Source organism: Gobio gobio (assembly GCF_949357685.1).
Source record: "Gobio gobio genome assembly, chromosome: 3".
NCBI lineage: Eukaryota > Metazoa > Chordata > Actinopteri > Cypriniformes > Gobionidae > Gobio > Gobio gobio.
The window spans coordinates 36,108,140-36,125,406 of NC_137099.1; the positions used below are offsets into that span (position 1 = coordinate 36,108,140).

Here is a 17,267-nt window from a genome sequence, read left to right on the forward strand (position 1 = left end):
ACTGTAAAAGAGCATTTTTCCATTCATAAAAGGGCAAAATACACAGTTTGACCCTGCGTCTTTTTCAAGATGTCATTTAAACCGTGTGTTTCTGGATGCCGTCGTTTTCTGTCCCCAGTTGACGGTCATGATCGTTGTCTCATGTGTTTGGGCGTTCAGCACGCTGAGGCAGCGTTCGTGAATGACTCATGTTCCCACTGCGGGAACATGACCATCGCAGTTCTTAGATCTAGGCTCGAATACCTCAGACGGGGTGGAGTCCCATTGCGCATCCCCCGATCTAGTGGTCCTCCCACTGCAAAGCAGAGGGCTGCTACTTTGGCTGGTGCCTTTGGTGGAGATCTGAGGGTGACTGTCAGGGCTACCCCAACGGGCCAAAAGCGCCGGTAGAGCTTCCGGAGGAGCGCGCTGGTCCTTCCTACGGGGGGCCAGCCGTTTCCTTTGGGGCTCCGGCTGAGGACATGATTTCGCTGGCTGCATCGGAGGATGAGCTAATGGGATCTGGAGATGACGACCCGGCTGCGTTGCCCCCTTCGGGTGTGTTAGCGTTGTCCGAGCCGGATCCAGAACTTACGGCTATGCTCTCCCAGTCCGCCGCGAGTGTCGGGCTCGAGTGGAACCCTCCACCGTGTCCCGAACCCTCACGGTTGGATGATTGGTATCTCGGGCGGCCCGTGCTGGTTCTCAGCGCCCCACCCCAGTGCCATTCTTCCCGGAGGTGCATCAGGAGCTCACGAAGTCGTGGTCGGTGCCCTACAGCGCCCGCCATCGATCGACTGACTCCTCCATCCTCACTACCCTCGACGGTGGTGCAGCTAAGGATTACGTGGGGATACCTCCGGTCGAGCGCGCCGTGGTGATGCAACTGTGACTGGCGGAATGCCCCGCGTCTCCCCTCCCGGGCGTGTAAGTTCTCGTCCGGGTTACTGGGCAAGTCTTACGCCGCCTGCGGGGAAGCCGCATCATTGCTGCATGCCATGGTGCTCCTGCAGTTCTACCAGGCCAAAGCGCTCAAGGAGATGCAGGAGGGTAGTGCCGACCCAGGGATCATGCAGGAACTGCGGACAGTGACGGACCTAGCCCTCCGGGCGACGAAAGTCGCTGCCCGCTCCCTGGGTTGGGCGATGTCCACTATGGTGGTCCAGGAACACCACCTGTGGCTGAACCTGGCTGATATGCGCGAAACCGACAAAGTGCAGTTCTTCGCCACCCCTGTCAGTGAGGCCGGCCTCTTCGGCGAAGCCATCGAGAGCTTCGCCCAACAGTTCTCGGTGGCCCAGAAGCAGACGAAGGCGATCAGGAACATCCTGCCCCGGCGGACCGCTGCTGCTTTCACCCCTCCGCCGGGTCCAGCGCCACCTCCTGCTCGTCGCCGAGGGCGTCCTCCTGCGTCCGCCTCCGCCCCTGCTAAACCCAAGCAGCAGCCTCCACCCGGGAAGCAGGGCGCAGTGGTAGACTGGCAGTGGCAGACACCATCACTTCGACTAGAGCCCGCTCTACGAGGCGCCTCTATGCTTTGAAGTGGAACCTGTTCGTTGACTGGTGTTCTTCCTGCCGGGAAGACCCCCGGAAGTGTTCGATTAATGTTGTGCTTTCTTTCCTACAAGATGGGTTGGAGTGAAGGCTGTCTCCCTCCACCCTGAAAGTATACGTCGCAGCAATAGCGGCGTATCACGATGAAGTTGAAGGTAAATCCTTAGGGAAGCACGACTTAATCGTCAGGTTCCTCAGAGGTGCGAGGAGACTAAATCCTCCTCGTTCTATCTCGCTATCCTCTTGGCACTTCAGGGCCCTCCTTTTGAGCCTTTGCAGTCCGTTGAGTTAAAAATCCTGTCTATGAAGACGGTACTCCTGACTGCATTGGCCTCAATCAAGAGGGTGGGGGACCTGCATGTGCTTTCGGTCAACGAATCGTGCCTAGAATTCGGGCCCGGTAACTCTCACGTCATCCTGAGACCCCGGCCCGGATATGTGCCCAAGGTTCCTACCACTCCCTTTCGGGACCAGGTAGTGAACCTGCAAGCGCTGCCCTCGGAGGAGGTAGACCCAGCCCTGGCTTTGTTTTGTCCCGTCCACGCTCTTCGCGCTTACATAGACCGGACTCAAAGCTTTAGGACCTCAGAGCAGCTCTTCGTCTGTTACGGAGGCCAGCAGAAGGGAAAGGCTGTGTCCAAGCAGAGGTTAGCCCACTGGATAGTGGATGCTATTGTTTTAGCGTACCAATCGCAAGACGTGCCTTGCCCGTTCAGGTTGCGAGCGCACTCCACAAGAATTGTAGCTTCCTCCTGGGCGCTGGCTCAAGGCGCTTCGCTGACATACATCTGTAGAACTGCGGGCTGGGCGACACCCAACACGTTCGCTAGATTCTATAGCCTCCGTGTGGAGCCGGTTTCTTCCAGTGTACTCGCCTCCAACGACCAGTAGACGCGAAGTGCCCATTCCTGTGTCGGCTTGCTACGCCACACCCGCCTATGGCCGGATATGTGCGTTTATTATTCTCCAGTTGTGTTCCCCAGAAATGGTGAACCCTGTCGAGCTCCTCCGTCACCCCTTCGGTGTCTGACGTGGCGGCCGTCTGACGCCAGGCCTGCACCCGTATGCTTGTGGAACGTGTGTGTTAGGCTGGGTCCATATGTAGCGGTTCCCTCACGGCAACCCCATATGTGTATTCCACGGTACCTGCTACCCTACTCGGCTAGCCCCGTGTCTTTCCCTTGACAGAGCCCGCTCTGTCATCTCTGGCGGTGTTCTTTCCCCCCTGGAACCAGGTTGGAACCACCCCAGAGACTGCCATATGTTGTTACTACCCAGATAGGTTAGTCCGTATGAATATTTTCCACCTCTCCTCCGGAGGAGGACATGGCTCTGCAGCGTACCATCTCCCGAGACAGGCACACTTTCCCAGCGTTATCAAATAGTCACACTGAGTGGGTCTTGCAGAAACAGCAGTGTCGGACCTTCCTGCTTTAAGCCCTGACTGCTGCTCCAACTAGGAGCACCCAGTGAGCTTAAGCATTTTGGCGTTTTTGTAGGGATCCAAATTCGTCGGTCAGTTCCGACGTACGTCGAACGTGACCGACTGAAAGGGAACGTCTTGGTTACGTATGTAACCCTCATTCCCTGAAGGAGGGAACGGAGACGTACGTCCCGTCGCCAGGTGCTGTGCTTCAGCTGCAGGCCCAAGTCACATCTCGGCTCCTCAGTTGTAAAAGCGGTATGCGTTGTTCACTTCCGTGTTTTATACCCGCGCTGCGGGGCGGTGCTTGAACCAATGTTTATTGGCTTGTTTCTATACACTCGAAGTAGATTGGTCGGTGCTTGAACCAATGTTTATTGGCTCGTTTCTATACACTCGAAGTAGATTGGTCTCTGAAAATAGATCCCAATTCGTCGGTCAGTTCCGACGTACGTCTCCGTTCCCTCCTTCAGGGAATGAGGGTTACATACGTAACCGAGACGATAGCTAGTCCATGGTGTGATAAGAGGAACATGAAGGAAGCACCAGCCTCAGATACGGGGATACAGTGTTGCTATTGACGATGGTCATAATTGGGGAATAACTGATACTGGAATGTCAGGACTGACCAATCAGAATAAAGCATTTCAGAGAGCCATGCAATAAGAGACATTAAGACTTTCACACCTGGATCGTTTGGAGCATTTGTTTCGGAATATAATGCCTTTTCTCTTGTAGTTTGGTTCATTTAGACATATATAAAGATGGCAATCAAATTCAGATCTGTACCAAACAATTCTTCAGGTGATCTCGGCCCGATTGAAGACTCTGGAGCGGTTTGCATCTGGTGAGATAGCAGTCTGACCCAGCAGATGAAAGAACCAATATGTTTATGCATGAACTCCACTGTATGAAGGACAGCACTGTTTGTTTGGCTAGCAGAATGAATCAGATAACCTGGAGCAAAGATGAGGTTAAATCTGTGCACTAGCACGTCATTGCAAATCAATCAATATGCACCTCTTTATCTGAAAATACCATCTAATTGCTCTTCTGCTAAACAGGTGCACTGAAACATTGTTTAATTTATGCCCAGAATCATAAATACATATAAATAATGATTATTAGAAAAGCCCAGAGCCCAGAGCTAATTCTGACCAATGAGAGAGCCGTTAACTCACATGTGACTTACATTAAAAAATTTTAGTCAATTTATGCATGTTGCCTTTGTTGTATATATTCATATTAGTTAATGGACCTGAGCTAACATGAACTGACAATGAACAGTTGGACTAATATAATAAATACTGTAACAAATGTATTGCATTAGTTAATGCATTAACTAACATTAACTAATGAGACCTTATTGTAAAGTGTTTCCATCTCTTTCTTTGAGGTAGAATCTATCTTCCATAGCTGTATTTATTTACATTTACGGCAAACACATCATCCTCTCTTTTATCTGTACTAATATTTTATAGGGTCTTTAAGAAAGAATCAAAAGTATTTGGTCCCAGTGTGCCTGGTTGCATGTAATTTTCATTGTAACAACAACCCCTACAAGGCATTCATCTGGAACTCAATTGTCCCACTATAAAAATAGATTTTACATTCAATGTCCAGCCTGGCTAGCAGGAAATCTAGTAATGGATCAAATAACCTCTGGCTACAGTTCCTCTAATACTAACACAACCCCAAATAAGGAAATGCCATATTTGATCAAAATAACAGGAAAAGATGTACAGTTCTCTCCTGGTTTTCCTGTCTAAAAGATCACCATGGTTTATGAAGGAATTACATACAGTAAATTGTGAAATGAGCAGAAAGGCATTTATTTTCACTTGTTCATTTTGCTGTTCATCTGAGCCCTTTGTCTTCAGATACATGACAAGCACACTAAAGAGTATAATGGTGTACCAATAGAAAATGGCTTGAGCTTTTTTATGTTTTTTTTTTTGCAATGTATCTTGCAATTTGCTATAAGTAAATATAACTAACTTCAATTTTATGCTTGATATAATAATAACACGAAGAAGAAGAAGAAAATTAATTAAGAAAATTAATCATACATTCTTCAGGATATCAAACCATTTTTTCTTCAGGATATTAACCAGAAGAGCTTATTTTTTATAAAAAGAAAATGCAGATATTTCCTGTTTTTATTCTTGTCCTTATGTTAAGATTCCACATACACAGTTTAATGTGCCTGGAAAACCTATCATGCATCTGGGCTTGATTTGGACTTACTTAACCTATTTAAAAACATATTAGGAGTAATTAGGCTTTGCTTTATGGAAAGGGTCTGCTAAACCCCATTGTCTGGGCATTGATATTGATATTTTTAATGCCCAATACATTAAAACACTCTAGACAGTACTGACTTTCCCCCTTTGATATTAATATATCATATTTTTGACATTCTAAACTTGAGGGAAGACTCCGTGTCAGTGCGTCAGGAGCCTCGGTTCACCCTAGTGAGATCCGTGCCCCGAGGTATTACTATTTTCTAGGACACAATCTGTGTCAACGTGTTATGGCCATGCCTGGCTGAGCTGACAAAGGTACAGCATCAAGGCATCTGCATATTAGTTGGCGTCTGACTGATATTACCAACCCATATAACAACATGACGAGACAAAAAAAACCCAGGCCTCATTACAAAGCATTATTTTCAACATGCTCTTTCATTTTCAAGGCCTTTTTGGCAAGGTCAAACTGAAGCCTTCATAGGGACATTGTATTATAAAATATGAAATAAACACCTTGTTATTTGTTTCTTCAATTTCATTATTGTTGTGCTCATTGTTTTACTTCAATTCTCACTTTGAATAGTGTTAAAAAGATTCTATAAAATTAAAATTCTGTCTTTCATTCATCTTTAAAACACAAATGGAGATATTTGAATGAAACCTAAGAGAAACCTGTTGCTTCCATTAAAAGTCCTTTCACCTAAAAAGGATGAAAGTGGTTTTATCCGAATCTTCTAAAACGACATGATTGATTCATCAACAGATTTAACTTAAGGTTTTATCACATAAAACACTGATAAACATACATTCATAAAGCACACCAAATAAGAGTAAATGGAAGCTCAATCATGCTTGTGTGACTTAAGAGATCAAACCTCATTTGTTTCAATTTTCATTTTTAAGGCAAAAAAACAAAACAAAAAACCCCCCCAAAATATTTAAATGTAATATTAATTTCTGTTTATTTCTATTTATTTTTTATTTTCAGATTTGTTTCAGAAAGCCATCATCCAGAGTGGGACTGCTTTGTCAAGCTGGGCCGTCAACTACCAGCCAGCCAAATACACTCGCATACTAGCTGAGAAAGTGGGCTGCAATATGCTAGATACTATAGATCTGGTGGAATGTCTGCAGAACAAAAACTACAAGGAGCTGATCGAACAGTACATCACACAGGCCAAGTACCACATTGCTTTTGGTCCGGTTATCGATGGGGACGTCATCCCCGATGACCCCCAAATTCTGATGGAGCAGGGAGAGTTCCTCAACTATGACATCATGCTGGGGGTCAACCAGGGTGAGGGTTTTAAATTTGTGGATGGCATCGTGGACAGTGAGGATGGGGTCTCTGCAAATGACTTTGACTTTGCTGTGTCTGATTTTGTGGACCACCTCTATGGTTATCCCGAAGGCAAGGATACGCTCAGAGAAACCATCAAGTTCATGTATACCGACTGGGCTGACAAGGAGAACCCAGAGACCAGGCGAAAAACTCTGGTTGCGCTCTTCACTGATCACCAATGGGTGGCGCCAGCGGTAGCTACGGCAGACCTTCATGCTCAGTACGGATCTCCAACATATTTTTATGCGTTTTACCACCATTGTCAAAGCGAAATGAAACCAAGCTGGTCGGATTCAGCACATGGAGACGAGGTTCCTTATGTGTTTGGAATTCCCATGATTGGCCCCACTGATCTCTTTAACTGCAATTTTTCCAAAAATGATGTCATGCTTTCAGCAGTGGTAATGACTTACTGGACGAATTTCGCTAAAACGGGGTAAGTTGAAGCCTTTTTTTTTCAGTTCTGTTAATTAAACATACACTGCATAACCACTGCATAATTTGAAACCTTAACACAGTTTCAATTGTTATTAAGTCAGTAACATTATACCCCCCCCCCCCCAAAAAAAAAACAAAAACAAAAAAACACAACAAACTACCTCTGTTCAGATGTCCATTGAGATCTCTTAAGATTTTTAAGAATGGTTGTTGTTCAGAGACAACAATCTTCAGTGGTCTTTGCAGTCTCTTTACATATCATATTTAAAGAAATAACATTGACACTCAGATCATCTTTTTAATGGTATCAGACCAGCTCTTACCTAGCCTTGAGTTATGGGGTTATTTCTATACTTTTCTATACTAGCCCAATTCATCCCAAATCTCCTTCAGATATAAGTGACTGTGGCCTACTCACACTTTCAGGGCTCCATTCAGTTTATAGGCAGAACAGCCTCTGCTGTTTGGCACCACTCCAGCTGATACCTGTGTGTCAGGAGATAGATTGGCAGGCTCATCAGTACCTCACGTCAGGCTGCTCTCCCTTCGCTGGCTAAGTGTTTCTCTCAGCGCGAGTACTTTAAAACAGAGGAGGAAAAACGAAAGCAATTTCAGCAGCACTTGGAGAATGTTCGCTTTGCAAGAGAGTCACTCCAGCCTCTGGTAAACACTCCAGTGGTGATATCAGCCTCTCTGAGTGTTTCCAAAAAAACAAGGTGAATAAATAACGTGGAGGAAAATGTGCAGAACGTAATGTCTCATTTGTAGCCTTCCTTTGTTGCAATGACTGTCAAGCTTGGATGCTCAGAGTAGAGAGAGCAAGACATGGGTCATTAATGCTAACACTGAGGAAAAATTAACATGCACTGGTGCTCTGGATGTCAAGTGGACAAATATTTTCCAATGCTGGCTTTGTGGGTTTTATGTGTGATACATTGTACATTTACATTTAATTAAACATCAACAGCAGACCTGAGATAAATACCTAAAATTAATAGATGAAAATATTTGGGTGAACCATGTCGTTCCTATGGAATTCCAAACCTGCCATTATTAAAAATAAATAAATACATAAATAAATATACAAATAAATGTAAAAATAAATAAATAAATATATAAATAAATATACATAGAAAAGCAAAAAAATGAAAATAAATAATTATTTATACATTTATTTCCTTATTTATCTATACATTTATTATTTTCCATATTTATTTATTTATTCTTTTATTTATTTCCACATTTATTCATTTCTACATTTATTTATTTCTACATTTATTTATTTTTACATTGATTTATTTCTTCATTTATGTATTTCTACATTTATTTATTTCTACATTTATTTATTTCTACATTTATTTCTTCCTACATTTATTCGTGCGTAGGGTAATGATGAGGGCGTGGTTTAACTCAGACATAGCAATCGAGCTCAGAGGAGGCGAGGGCGAAGGGTTGAGGCCACAGTGACACCCTGTGGTCGACATACAACAAGTATAGCTTACTGACGTTCATACTGTCTGAGACTTCGATAGGTATACCTATATATATATATATATATACATATATGGTCAAAATCTTAAATCTTACTGTATGACATGGATAGGCTACTCTTTATTCTAGACATGGCCGTAGAACATTGTCTGGTCTGGATTTGTAAAATGTCCTGGGCTAACAAACATGAACAACATCTTCAACAGACTCTGAAATGGAAGCGCTTATATTTTCCATAGCGGTCAGAACACACAAGTATAGCTTACTGACGTTCATACTGTCTGAGACTTCGATAGGTATATGGTCAAAATCTTAAACCTTACTGTATGACATGGATAGGCTACTCTTTATTCCGGACATGGCCGTAGAACATCGTCTGATCTGGATTTGTAAAATGTCCTGGGCTAACAAACATGATCAGCAACATCTTCAACAGACAGGGATTCTGAGATGGAAGCGCTTATATTTTCCATACACTGAAAAAAATGATTCGTTGAATTTACTAAATAAAAATTATCGTAAGTGGTTGCACGCAATTGATTTTATCTCAATTTATACAAACATATTAAGTTCAACTTAATCAATTTTATTGAGTTACCTTAATATAAATCAATTAGTAATTCCAGCCCAATTTAATCATTTTATTTATACTTAACACATTTAGTTGAACTTAATAAATTTTATTTAGTATAAAAAAATTATTCCACACCTATTTAATCGTTACTTCTTACATTTTTTATTTTACTTTATTTTTATTGTTTATTCTACCAGCTCATCTACATAAATAAGCCATAAATGGCTTTCAAATGCACAGAAAACACTTTAATTTTGTAAACGTATCTTTAATGATTGCAAATGTAGCAAACTGCTCGGGTTATGTATATAACCCTTGTTCCCTGAGAAGGGGAACGAGCACTGCATCGGGACGACGCTTTGGGGATGCTCCCTTAGCATCAGCGAATCTGAAACCAGAATGCCAACTAGGCCAATCCGATTGGCGTGCGTGATGACGTCATCGTGACGGCATACCCGGAAGTATAAAAGGGTTGCTGGAGCGTAATGGCGGTAGTAATTGCTCTGAAGCATGCGCTCCAGGCGCGCCAAGGTGTGGCGTCGGGATGCAGTGCTCGTTCCCCTTCTCAGGGAACAAGGGTTATATACATAACCCGAGCAGTTCCCTTTCGAGGGAACTCGCACTGCATCGGGACGACGCTTTGGGGAACGAGTACCCACTAGGCCACACCGAAGGGTAGCGCCTGCCCTAGTGTGAAGCCGGAAACCGGGCACAGCTAGGACTGGAGCACCCTCGCACCAGGCGTCGTAGGGAGATCCAGGCTATAAAACCTGATAAAAGTGTGTGGGGTAGCCCACCCGGCCGCCTCGCAGATATCCTGCAAGGGGACCCCAGAAAGAAGGGCCACCGAAGAGGCCATGCCTCTGGTGGAATGAGCCCTCACAGCCACAGGTGAAGGCAAACTGCGCACCTGATAGGCCATGGTAATCGCCTGGACAATCCAATTACTGATTGTCTGAGTAGACGCAGGCAATCCCTTCTTAGGTGAGCCGAAACACACCAACAGTTGTTGTGATCTCCTCCACTGTGCAGACTTCGCCAGATAAACTCTTAGAGCCCTAACCGGGCAGAGTAGGTGAAGCCTCCCCTCTTCCGCCGTCACATGAGGCGGAGGATGAAATGCCTGCAGGACCAATGACCTGACCACCCTTGATGGCACCTTAGGCACGTAGCCCGGCCTAGGGTGTAAGATGGCCTTTACTCCTCCCGGGGCAAACTCCAGGCAGGTTGGCGTTACCGCCAAGGCCTGGAGATCTCCCACTCTCCTGAGAGAGGTAATGGCAAGGAGAAAAGCCACCTTAAGGGTCAGATCCTTCGGTCCAGCCGACTCCAATGGTTCGAAGGGGGCCTCAGCCAATCCTTCGAGAACCACTGCCAGGTCCCAGGTTGGAACTCTGGACCGAGCCGCAGGCCTCATCCTCCGAGCCCCACGGAGGAATTGTACAACCAGCTGGTGCCTACCCAGAGGCCCATCACCCAAAGGAGTGTGGAAAGCCGCAATGGCAGCCACGTACACCTTGAGTGTGGACGGGGTAAGCCCTGCAGAGAAACGATCTTGGAGGAACTCCAGCACTGAAGCCACTGGGCAGTTAACTGGGTCCACCTCACGTTCTCTGCACCAAGTGGAAAATACATTCCACTTGAGGCTGTACAGTCTCCTCGTAGACGGAGCCCTGGAGCTGAGTAAGGTCTCTATCACGTCTGCCGATAGGCCAGCCTCTATGAACCTGGTCCCCTCAGGGGCCAGACCCACAGGTTCCAAATCTCCGGGCGGGGGTAAAATATCGTACCCGCCGCCTGAGATAGGAGATCCCTCCTCAGAGGAATCTCCCACGGCTGACCTGCTAGCAGAGCTATGATATCCGAGAACCAAACTCGAGTCGGCCAACGGGGTGCTACCAGAAGTAGACTGACCCCCTGTCGACGGACCCTTTCCAGGACTCCCGGGAGCAGAGCAATCGGGGGAAATGCGTACAGACGCAGCCTCGGCCACGTCTGCACCATGGCGGAGCTGGATGCGTGAGGGAAAACCACAGTGGACAGTGGGACGTCTCTCGAGACGCAAACAGATCCACTTCCACTGGGCCGAACCTCTTGCATATGGCCTCCACCACCTCTGGGTGGAGTCGCCACTCCCCGGGCCTCAGCCCCTGCCTCGACAGGATGTCTGCTCCCTGATTTTGGACCCCCGGGACATACATTGCCCTGATGGACAACAGTTTCCCCTGGGTCCACAGGAGGACTTGGCGTGCTGTCTTGTACAGAAAGCGCGACCTCAGTCCTCCCTGGCGGTTGATGTACGCTACTACAGACGTATTGTCTGTCCGTACCAGGACGTGCTGGCCTCGGAGGTGCGGGAGAAAGCTCCTGAGAGCTTTGTATACCGCCATCATCTCCAGGCAATTTATATGCCAGGAGGAATGACGGCTCTCCCATGGGCCCCTCGCAAAGCGGCCGTCCATGACCGCGCCCCAGCCAGTGAGGGAGGCGTCTGTTGAAACGGATTTCCGGCAACAAGACGCTCCCAACACTGGCCCTCGGGACAGAAACCAAGGTTTCTTCCATATGGCTAGGGAACGAGAGCATTTGCGCGTTACCCTGATCATACGGAAAGGATTCCCTCTGGGGGAAAACCCCTTGGTTTTCAACCACCACTGGATGGGTCTCATGTATAGCAGGCCAAAAGGTATTATGTTGGACGCTGCTGCCATGTGACCCAGCACTCTCTGAAAGTGCTTCACAGTGATGTTGTGGCCTAGCCTTATTCCTGAGACCATCGCCTGTATGGTCTCGACTCGCGCGGGAGACAATCGTGCCCGCATCGTTGTCGAGTCCCACACGACCCCGAGGAACGTAGTCCTCTGGGACGGCGTCAACACGCTCTTTTTCGTGTTGAGTCTCAGCCCCAAGCATTTCATGTGGTTCAGAACGACATCTCGATGCCGAACCGCCACCTCGTACGACTGGGCCAGTATGAGCCAGTCGTCGATATAATTCAGCACACGGATGCCCTGAAGTCTCATTGGAGCCAGAGCTGCATCCATGCACTTCGTGAACGTGCGTGGGGAGAGGGCTAGGCCAAAGGGAAGCACTCGATACTGGTACGCTTCGCCCCCGAAAGCGAACCTCAGGTACTTCCTGTGACATGGAAGGATGGAGACATGGAAATATGCGTCCTTTAGATCTATCGTGACGAACCAGTCCTCGGACTGGATCTGACTCACGATCATGGGAATAGTGAGCATTTTGAACCTGAAGCTCCTCAGAGACAGATTCAAAACCCTCAGATCTATAATCGGACGCAACCCTCCATCCTTTTTGGGAACTATAAAGTACCGGCTGTAGAACCCGGACTCTCTTTCCAGCGGAGAAACACGCTCTATGGCTTCCTTCGCTAGAAGAGTTTTTACTTCTAGTTCCATTACCCAAACCTGCTCGGGTATCACTGCTGTCCAGTATAACCCCCTGAATTGTGGAGGAGGAAAACCGAACTGCAGTTTGTACCCCTTTTCTACAGTACGCAGGACCCACGTAGAAATATTCGGAAGGCATTTCCATGCGCCGAAATAATCTACTAAGGGAACCAGCCTCTCGAGGCTGGCGTCGGGTGTTACACGGTTCCCGTTCCCAATCTCCTGAAGCGGCTGACCGGCAGGAAGTAGTTGGGAACGGTTCTCCGTGTGCGGACGCGCGAGCTGACCAGCCGCAGGTCTTTCCAGAGGCGGCTGGTGCAGCATGCGTTCGCGGGAAATCGATGTGGCCCGAAGCGTCATAGACGGCGGGATTACCACATCGATTTTCCCAGAGCGCCGCGGAGGAAACAACCTCGGTTGTTTCTCCGCGGGGGGGACCGCTCTTAGAAGCCCAGCCGTGGCTAGGACTTCTTCCCAGCAGCCTTCCGCGCCTGAAGGACGTTCCGAAGATCGCCTTTAGGAGCTGAAGGTTGCTGCTGAGAGCGCCGCCTCTGTTGCCAGGCTCCCGGGGGAGGGGCTCTAGAAGCGACGCTCTCCTTTTGCACCTTCCGGTGCGAGGAGCTGGGCCAGCCTTCCCAGGTTTAGAGCGGCGAGGGAGATACTGGTGGAAGGCTGCTGACTGTTTCTTCGCCTCCTGGTGTCTGGAAACGACGGTGTTAACCGCGTCTCCAAACAACCCAGAAGGCGAGATCGGGGAGTCCAGGAGAAAAGCTCTATCCTTCTCCTTTATCCCCGACAGATTCAGCCAGAGATGTCTCTCCACTGTCACCATGGAAGCCATGGAGCGGCCGATAGCGCGGGCCGTCTCCTTGGTGACTCGGAGAGACAAATCTGCAGCCTTTCTCAGTTCCAGAATGTCCTCCGGAGAGGGACCATCTCCCTCGTCCAACTCTTTAAGGAGGTCGGCCTGGTAGGCCTGCAGAATTGATAATGTGTGCAGGGAACCACCAGCCCGACCAGCCGCCATATATGCTTTGCCCACCAAAGATGAGGTGTCCCGACAGGGTTTGGTGGGCAAAACCGGAGCCTTAAGGGACGATGCAGAGTCGGGTGAAAGATAGCTCGCGAGAGCTTCCTCCACCCGAGGCATCGCCCCATAGCCCGCCTCGCGTGCCCCCAGAACATTGGAATAGTCCAATACTGGGGGATTGCAAACACGCGAAGAATAGGGCCGTTTCCATGATCTACACACCTCGGTGTGTAGATCCGGGAAAAAAGGCAGGCCCCGGCGAGGTGTTTGAACCCGGTGTGAGAGGAACCGGTCATCCAGCCTGCTGGGTAGCTGGATTTCCGGAGCCTCTTGTGGCCAACTTATATTTAATTTGGCCACTGCCCGGGTCAACACCTCGACCAGCTCCTCTTGGGCGGGTGGATGAAGCGATGAAACAATTCCTGCTTCATCCCCCGCCTCGGTGCCTATTTCCTCCGGCTCCTCGGAACCGGAGAGAACAAGCATCGGACCTCCCACCCCGGGGGAAGAAGCCGCAGCGCGGGCTTCCACACGGGGAGGAAGATCCTCGGAACTGTCAGAGGAGGATCGGGAAAGTGCCGCAGCAGTCCCGAAACCCTCTGACAAATCCCGCTGTGAGCCCCATGATCTGCGACGCCGAGCCGCCTCAGCGACTGCGGGTCCAGAACCACGAGGCTCACGAGGCTGGCCGGCCTCATCAAACGCAGCCAGCCGAGAGCGAAGCACCCTGAGCGTCAGTTTTTCGCAGTGCTCACAAGCGGCTCCCTCGAGAGCCGCTTGGGCATGCTGGACGCCCAGGCAGTGCACACAAACCAGGTGTGTATCCGAGCCCGACATGAACCTGGGACACGGATGCACACACTGTTTGAATTCATTCACTCTCACACTTTCCATTTTACTTTTCTCACACACTTTCACTGACAAACAACAGTAAATAGACAGACAGTAACAGATAGCGCTATGCTGAAGAGCAATAACTACCGCCATTACGCTCCAGCAACCCTTTTATACTTCCGGGTATGCCGTCACGATGACGTCATCACGCACGCCAATCGGATTGGCCTAGTTGGCATTCTGGTTTCAGATTCGCTGATGCTAAGGGAGCATCCCCAAAGCGTCGTCCCGATGCAGTGCGAGTTCCCTCGAAAGGGAACTTGTTTATTAACAGTCAGTTACAACAACAGTAATTAACAGTCAGTTACATCCTTTCTTGTTAAAACTGTATGGTAACAATTGGCCACACAAGTAACCAGACACAATTTATTAGAATGCAATTGCTAACAAATGGCTGACGTTTATAACATTGCCCATAATAACAGTCCATTTCTACAAACACACTTTTGATCTGCTGATTTGATCTGCTCAAGAATCATTACTCCATCAAAAACAATTCCAATATCACCAGTCTCCAAGAGAACTCCTTCTTCCTTTTTAATCACACATGCCCATAGTGATGTTTTCCAGGTCTTTCAAGAAGTCATCTCTTTGACTGTCCTATATTCAAAAACAACAACAACAACAACAAAAATTATTAGAAATTGTTTGTGATTCATAACGGTTTGACAAGTGTATACAATCAAGGGTGCATCGATAAGATTTTTTAATGTTTTTAAAGTGATAGTTCACCCAAAAATGCTCACCCTCAAGTTTTTTCAAACCTGTATGAGTTTCTTTTTTCTGCTGAACACAAAAGAAGATATTTTGATGAATGTTTGTAACCAAACAGAGAGAGAGCAACCATTCACTAGTAGGGGAAATAAATACTATGGTAGTGAATGGTTACTCTCTCTCTATTTGGTTACAAACATTCATCAAAATATCTTCTTTTGTGTTCAGCAGAACTCACACAGGTTTGAAACAACTTCAGGGTGAGCAAATTATGACAGAATTTTCATTTTTGGGTGAACTATCCCTTTAAAAGAAGTTTCGTCTGCTCACCAAGGCTGCATTTATTGAATTAAAACTACAGTAAAAACAGTAATATTGTGAAATATTACAATTTAAAATAACTTTTCAATTTGAAAATATTTTAAAATGTAATTTATTCCTGCGATCAAAGCTGAATTTATCATCATTGGAAAAGAGTTATTTCAATTTTAATAATATTTCACAATATTACAGTTTTTCCAGTACTTATAATTAAATAAATGCAGCCTTGGTGAGCAAACAAAACTTTAATTTTTAACCATTTATGAGCCACGAAAAGCCCTGATTACCTAGATGAGCAACAACTTTTTTTGATAGTTGAATCACCAGTTTGTCCAGCCAGGGCCGGCCCTGACCAATTTGCTGCCCTAGGCAAGATTTTACTTGGTGCCCCTTGTAAGGTTTAGCACAACATGTTATCAGTCTAAGTTGTGGAATTACTACTGTTTTATTTTTGTAATGCATTGATGTTTTTAATTTTTATTTTCATTGTTGTTGTTTTATATGATGTGCAGTCCATTCTACCCCGTCATTATGTTCATGATATTATTATTATTTTATTTTTCAAAAGGCTGATGATAGTTAAACTATACAAAAATAGCACCTATGCCACATTACAGCCTTAACACATATAGCAAGAGTAATAGCATCCAGCATTCATGCACAAACTATTCATTGAGAACTAGCAAAAGTGTTTGTTTTCCAGTAGATGGCAGCAATCTTCCACTAAACTATGCACATTCATGTTTTCACCATGAATTAAACTGAGAAATGTAGATATTTAATGTGAATTTTAAATAAAATGTTGCTATTTTAAATAAACCTGTATATAAATATCATTACTAATTTTGGAAAATACATTTTAAAATTGCCATATGTCCCCTTAAAACTGCACAACTGTAGAGTAAAAACATTAGGCTCTTAAAAAAGTGATATTGCATGCGTTTTTATTTATAAAATCACACTGGCTGTGGCCTCTGGAGAACCCAGAACAGCTGTTTGCATAAAGCTTAAGGTAAAACTGGAATGAATTAGCGAACATTAGAATTTTACTACTATGCAATTAAATAAACTGTACATTCATTAGCCTACATCACGTTACCTCTGTCTTTACACTGCAAACAATGCTCTTCTTATTTAGTTTTTTTTTTTTCTTGTCTCCAGTCCAAATATTTAAAAATTCTTAAATCAAGATGTATTTTCTAAAATGACATTAGATATTTTTTCTTGTTTTCTGGGGGGGGGAAACACTCAAATGAAGTGAGTTTTTGCTTAAAACAAGCAAAATGATCTGCCAAATGGGGCGAGAAAAATTATCTTATTTCTGTTTGGGACGGAAACAAGAAACAAGATTTAATCAGAAAGATTATTTTTCTCACCCCAGATTTAGCTTGTTTTAAGCATAAACTCACTTAATTTTGTTTTATTTTCAAGTAAACAAGAAAAATATATCTTATGTCATTTTACTTATCTAGTAAATGCATCTTAAGAAGTTTTTAGATATTTAGACTAGAAACAAGACACAAATAGGCCTACTAAGTAAGAAGAGAATTTTTGCAGTGTATCCTCTATCTTCCCTGCATCAGAGGGCTTCTGTCTTTTTTGACACTACAATTCGGCCATCCGTCATAAATAATCAGGCAACTTTCACCGTGTCTACACCTGAAGCGAGCGGCCAAGCACCCTAAAAAATGAAAGCAATCCTGTCTACGTTAGATGCGGCGAGAGGCGACAGAACAAATTCCCAACGTTAAACTGATCGCGCGTTATATTTCTGATGCACTTCAAGTAGCTCGGCGGGGGAGATTGATGAGGCGCACAGGGAAGAGGCGGGGGACTTAGTTAAGT

At 46.0% G+C, this 17,267-nt stretch overlaps 1 protein-coding gene across 2 annotated transcripts in view; it reads left to right on the plus strand.

The window, feature by feature from the left end:
- nlgn4xa (neuroligin 4 X-linked a) overlaps positions 1–17,267 on the plus strand; it is a 187,993-nt gene that overhangs the window by 144,329 nt on the left and 26,397 nt on the right. For both annotated transcript variants that reach the window (XM_079813426.1, XM_079813425.1), the window contains one exon: positions 6,194–6,983. In XM_079813426.1, coding sequence (XP_079669552.1) covers positions 6,194–6,983 — 790 coding nt within the window. The remainder of the gene's footprint in view (positions 1–6,193; positions 6,984–17,267) is intronic.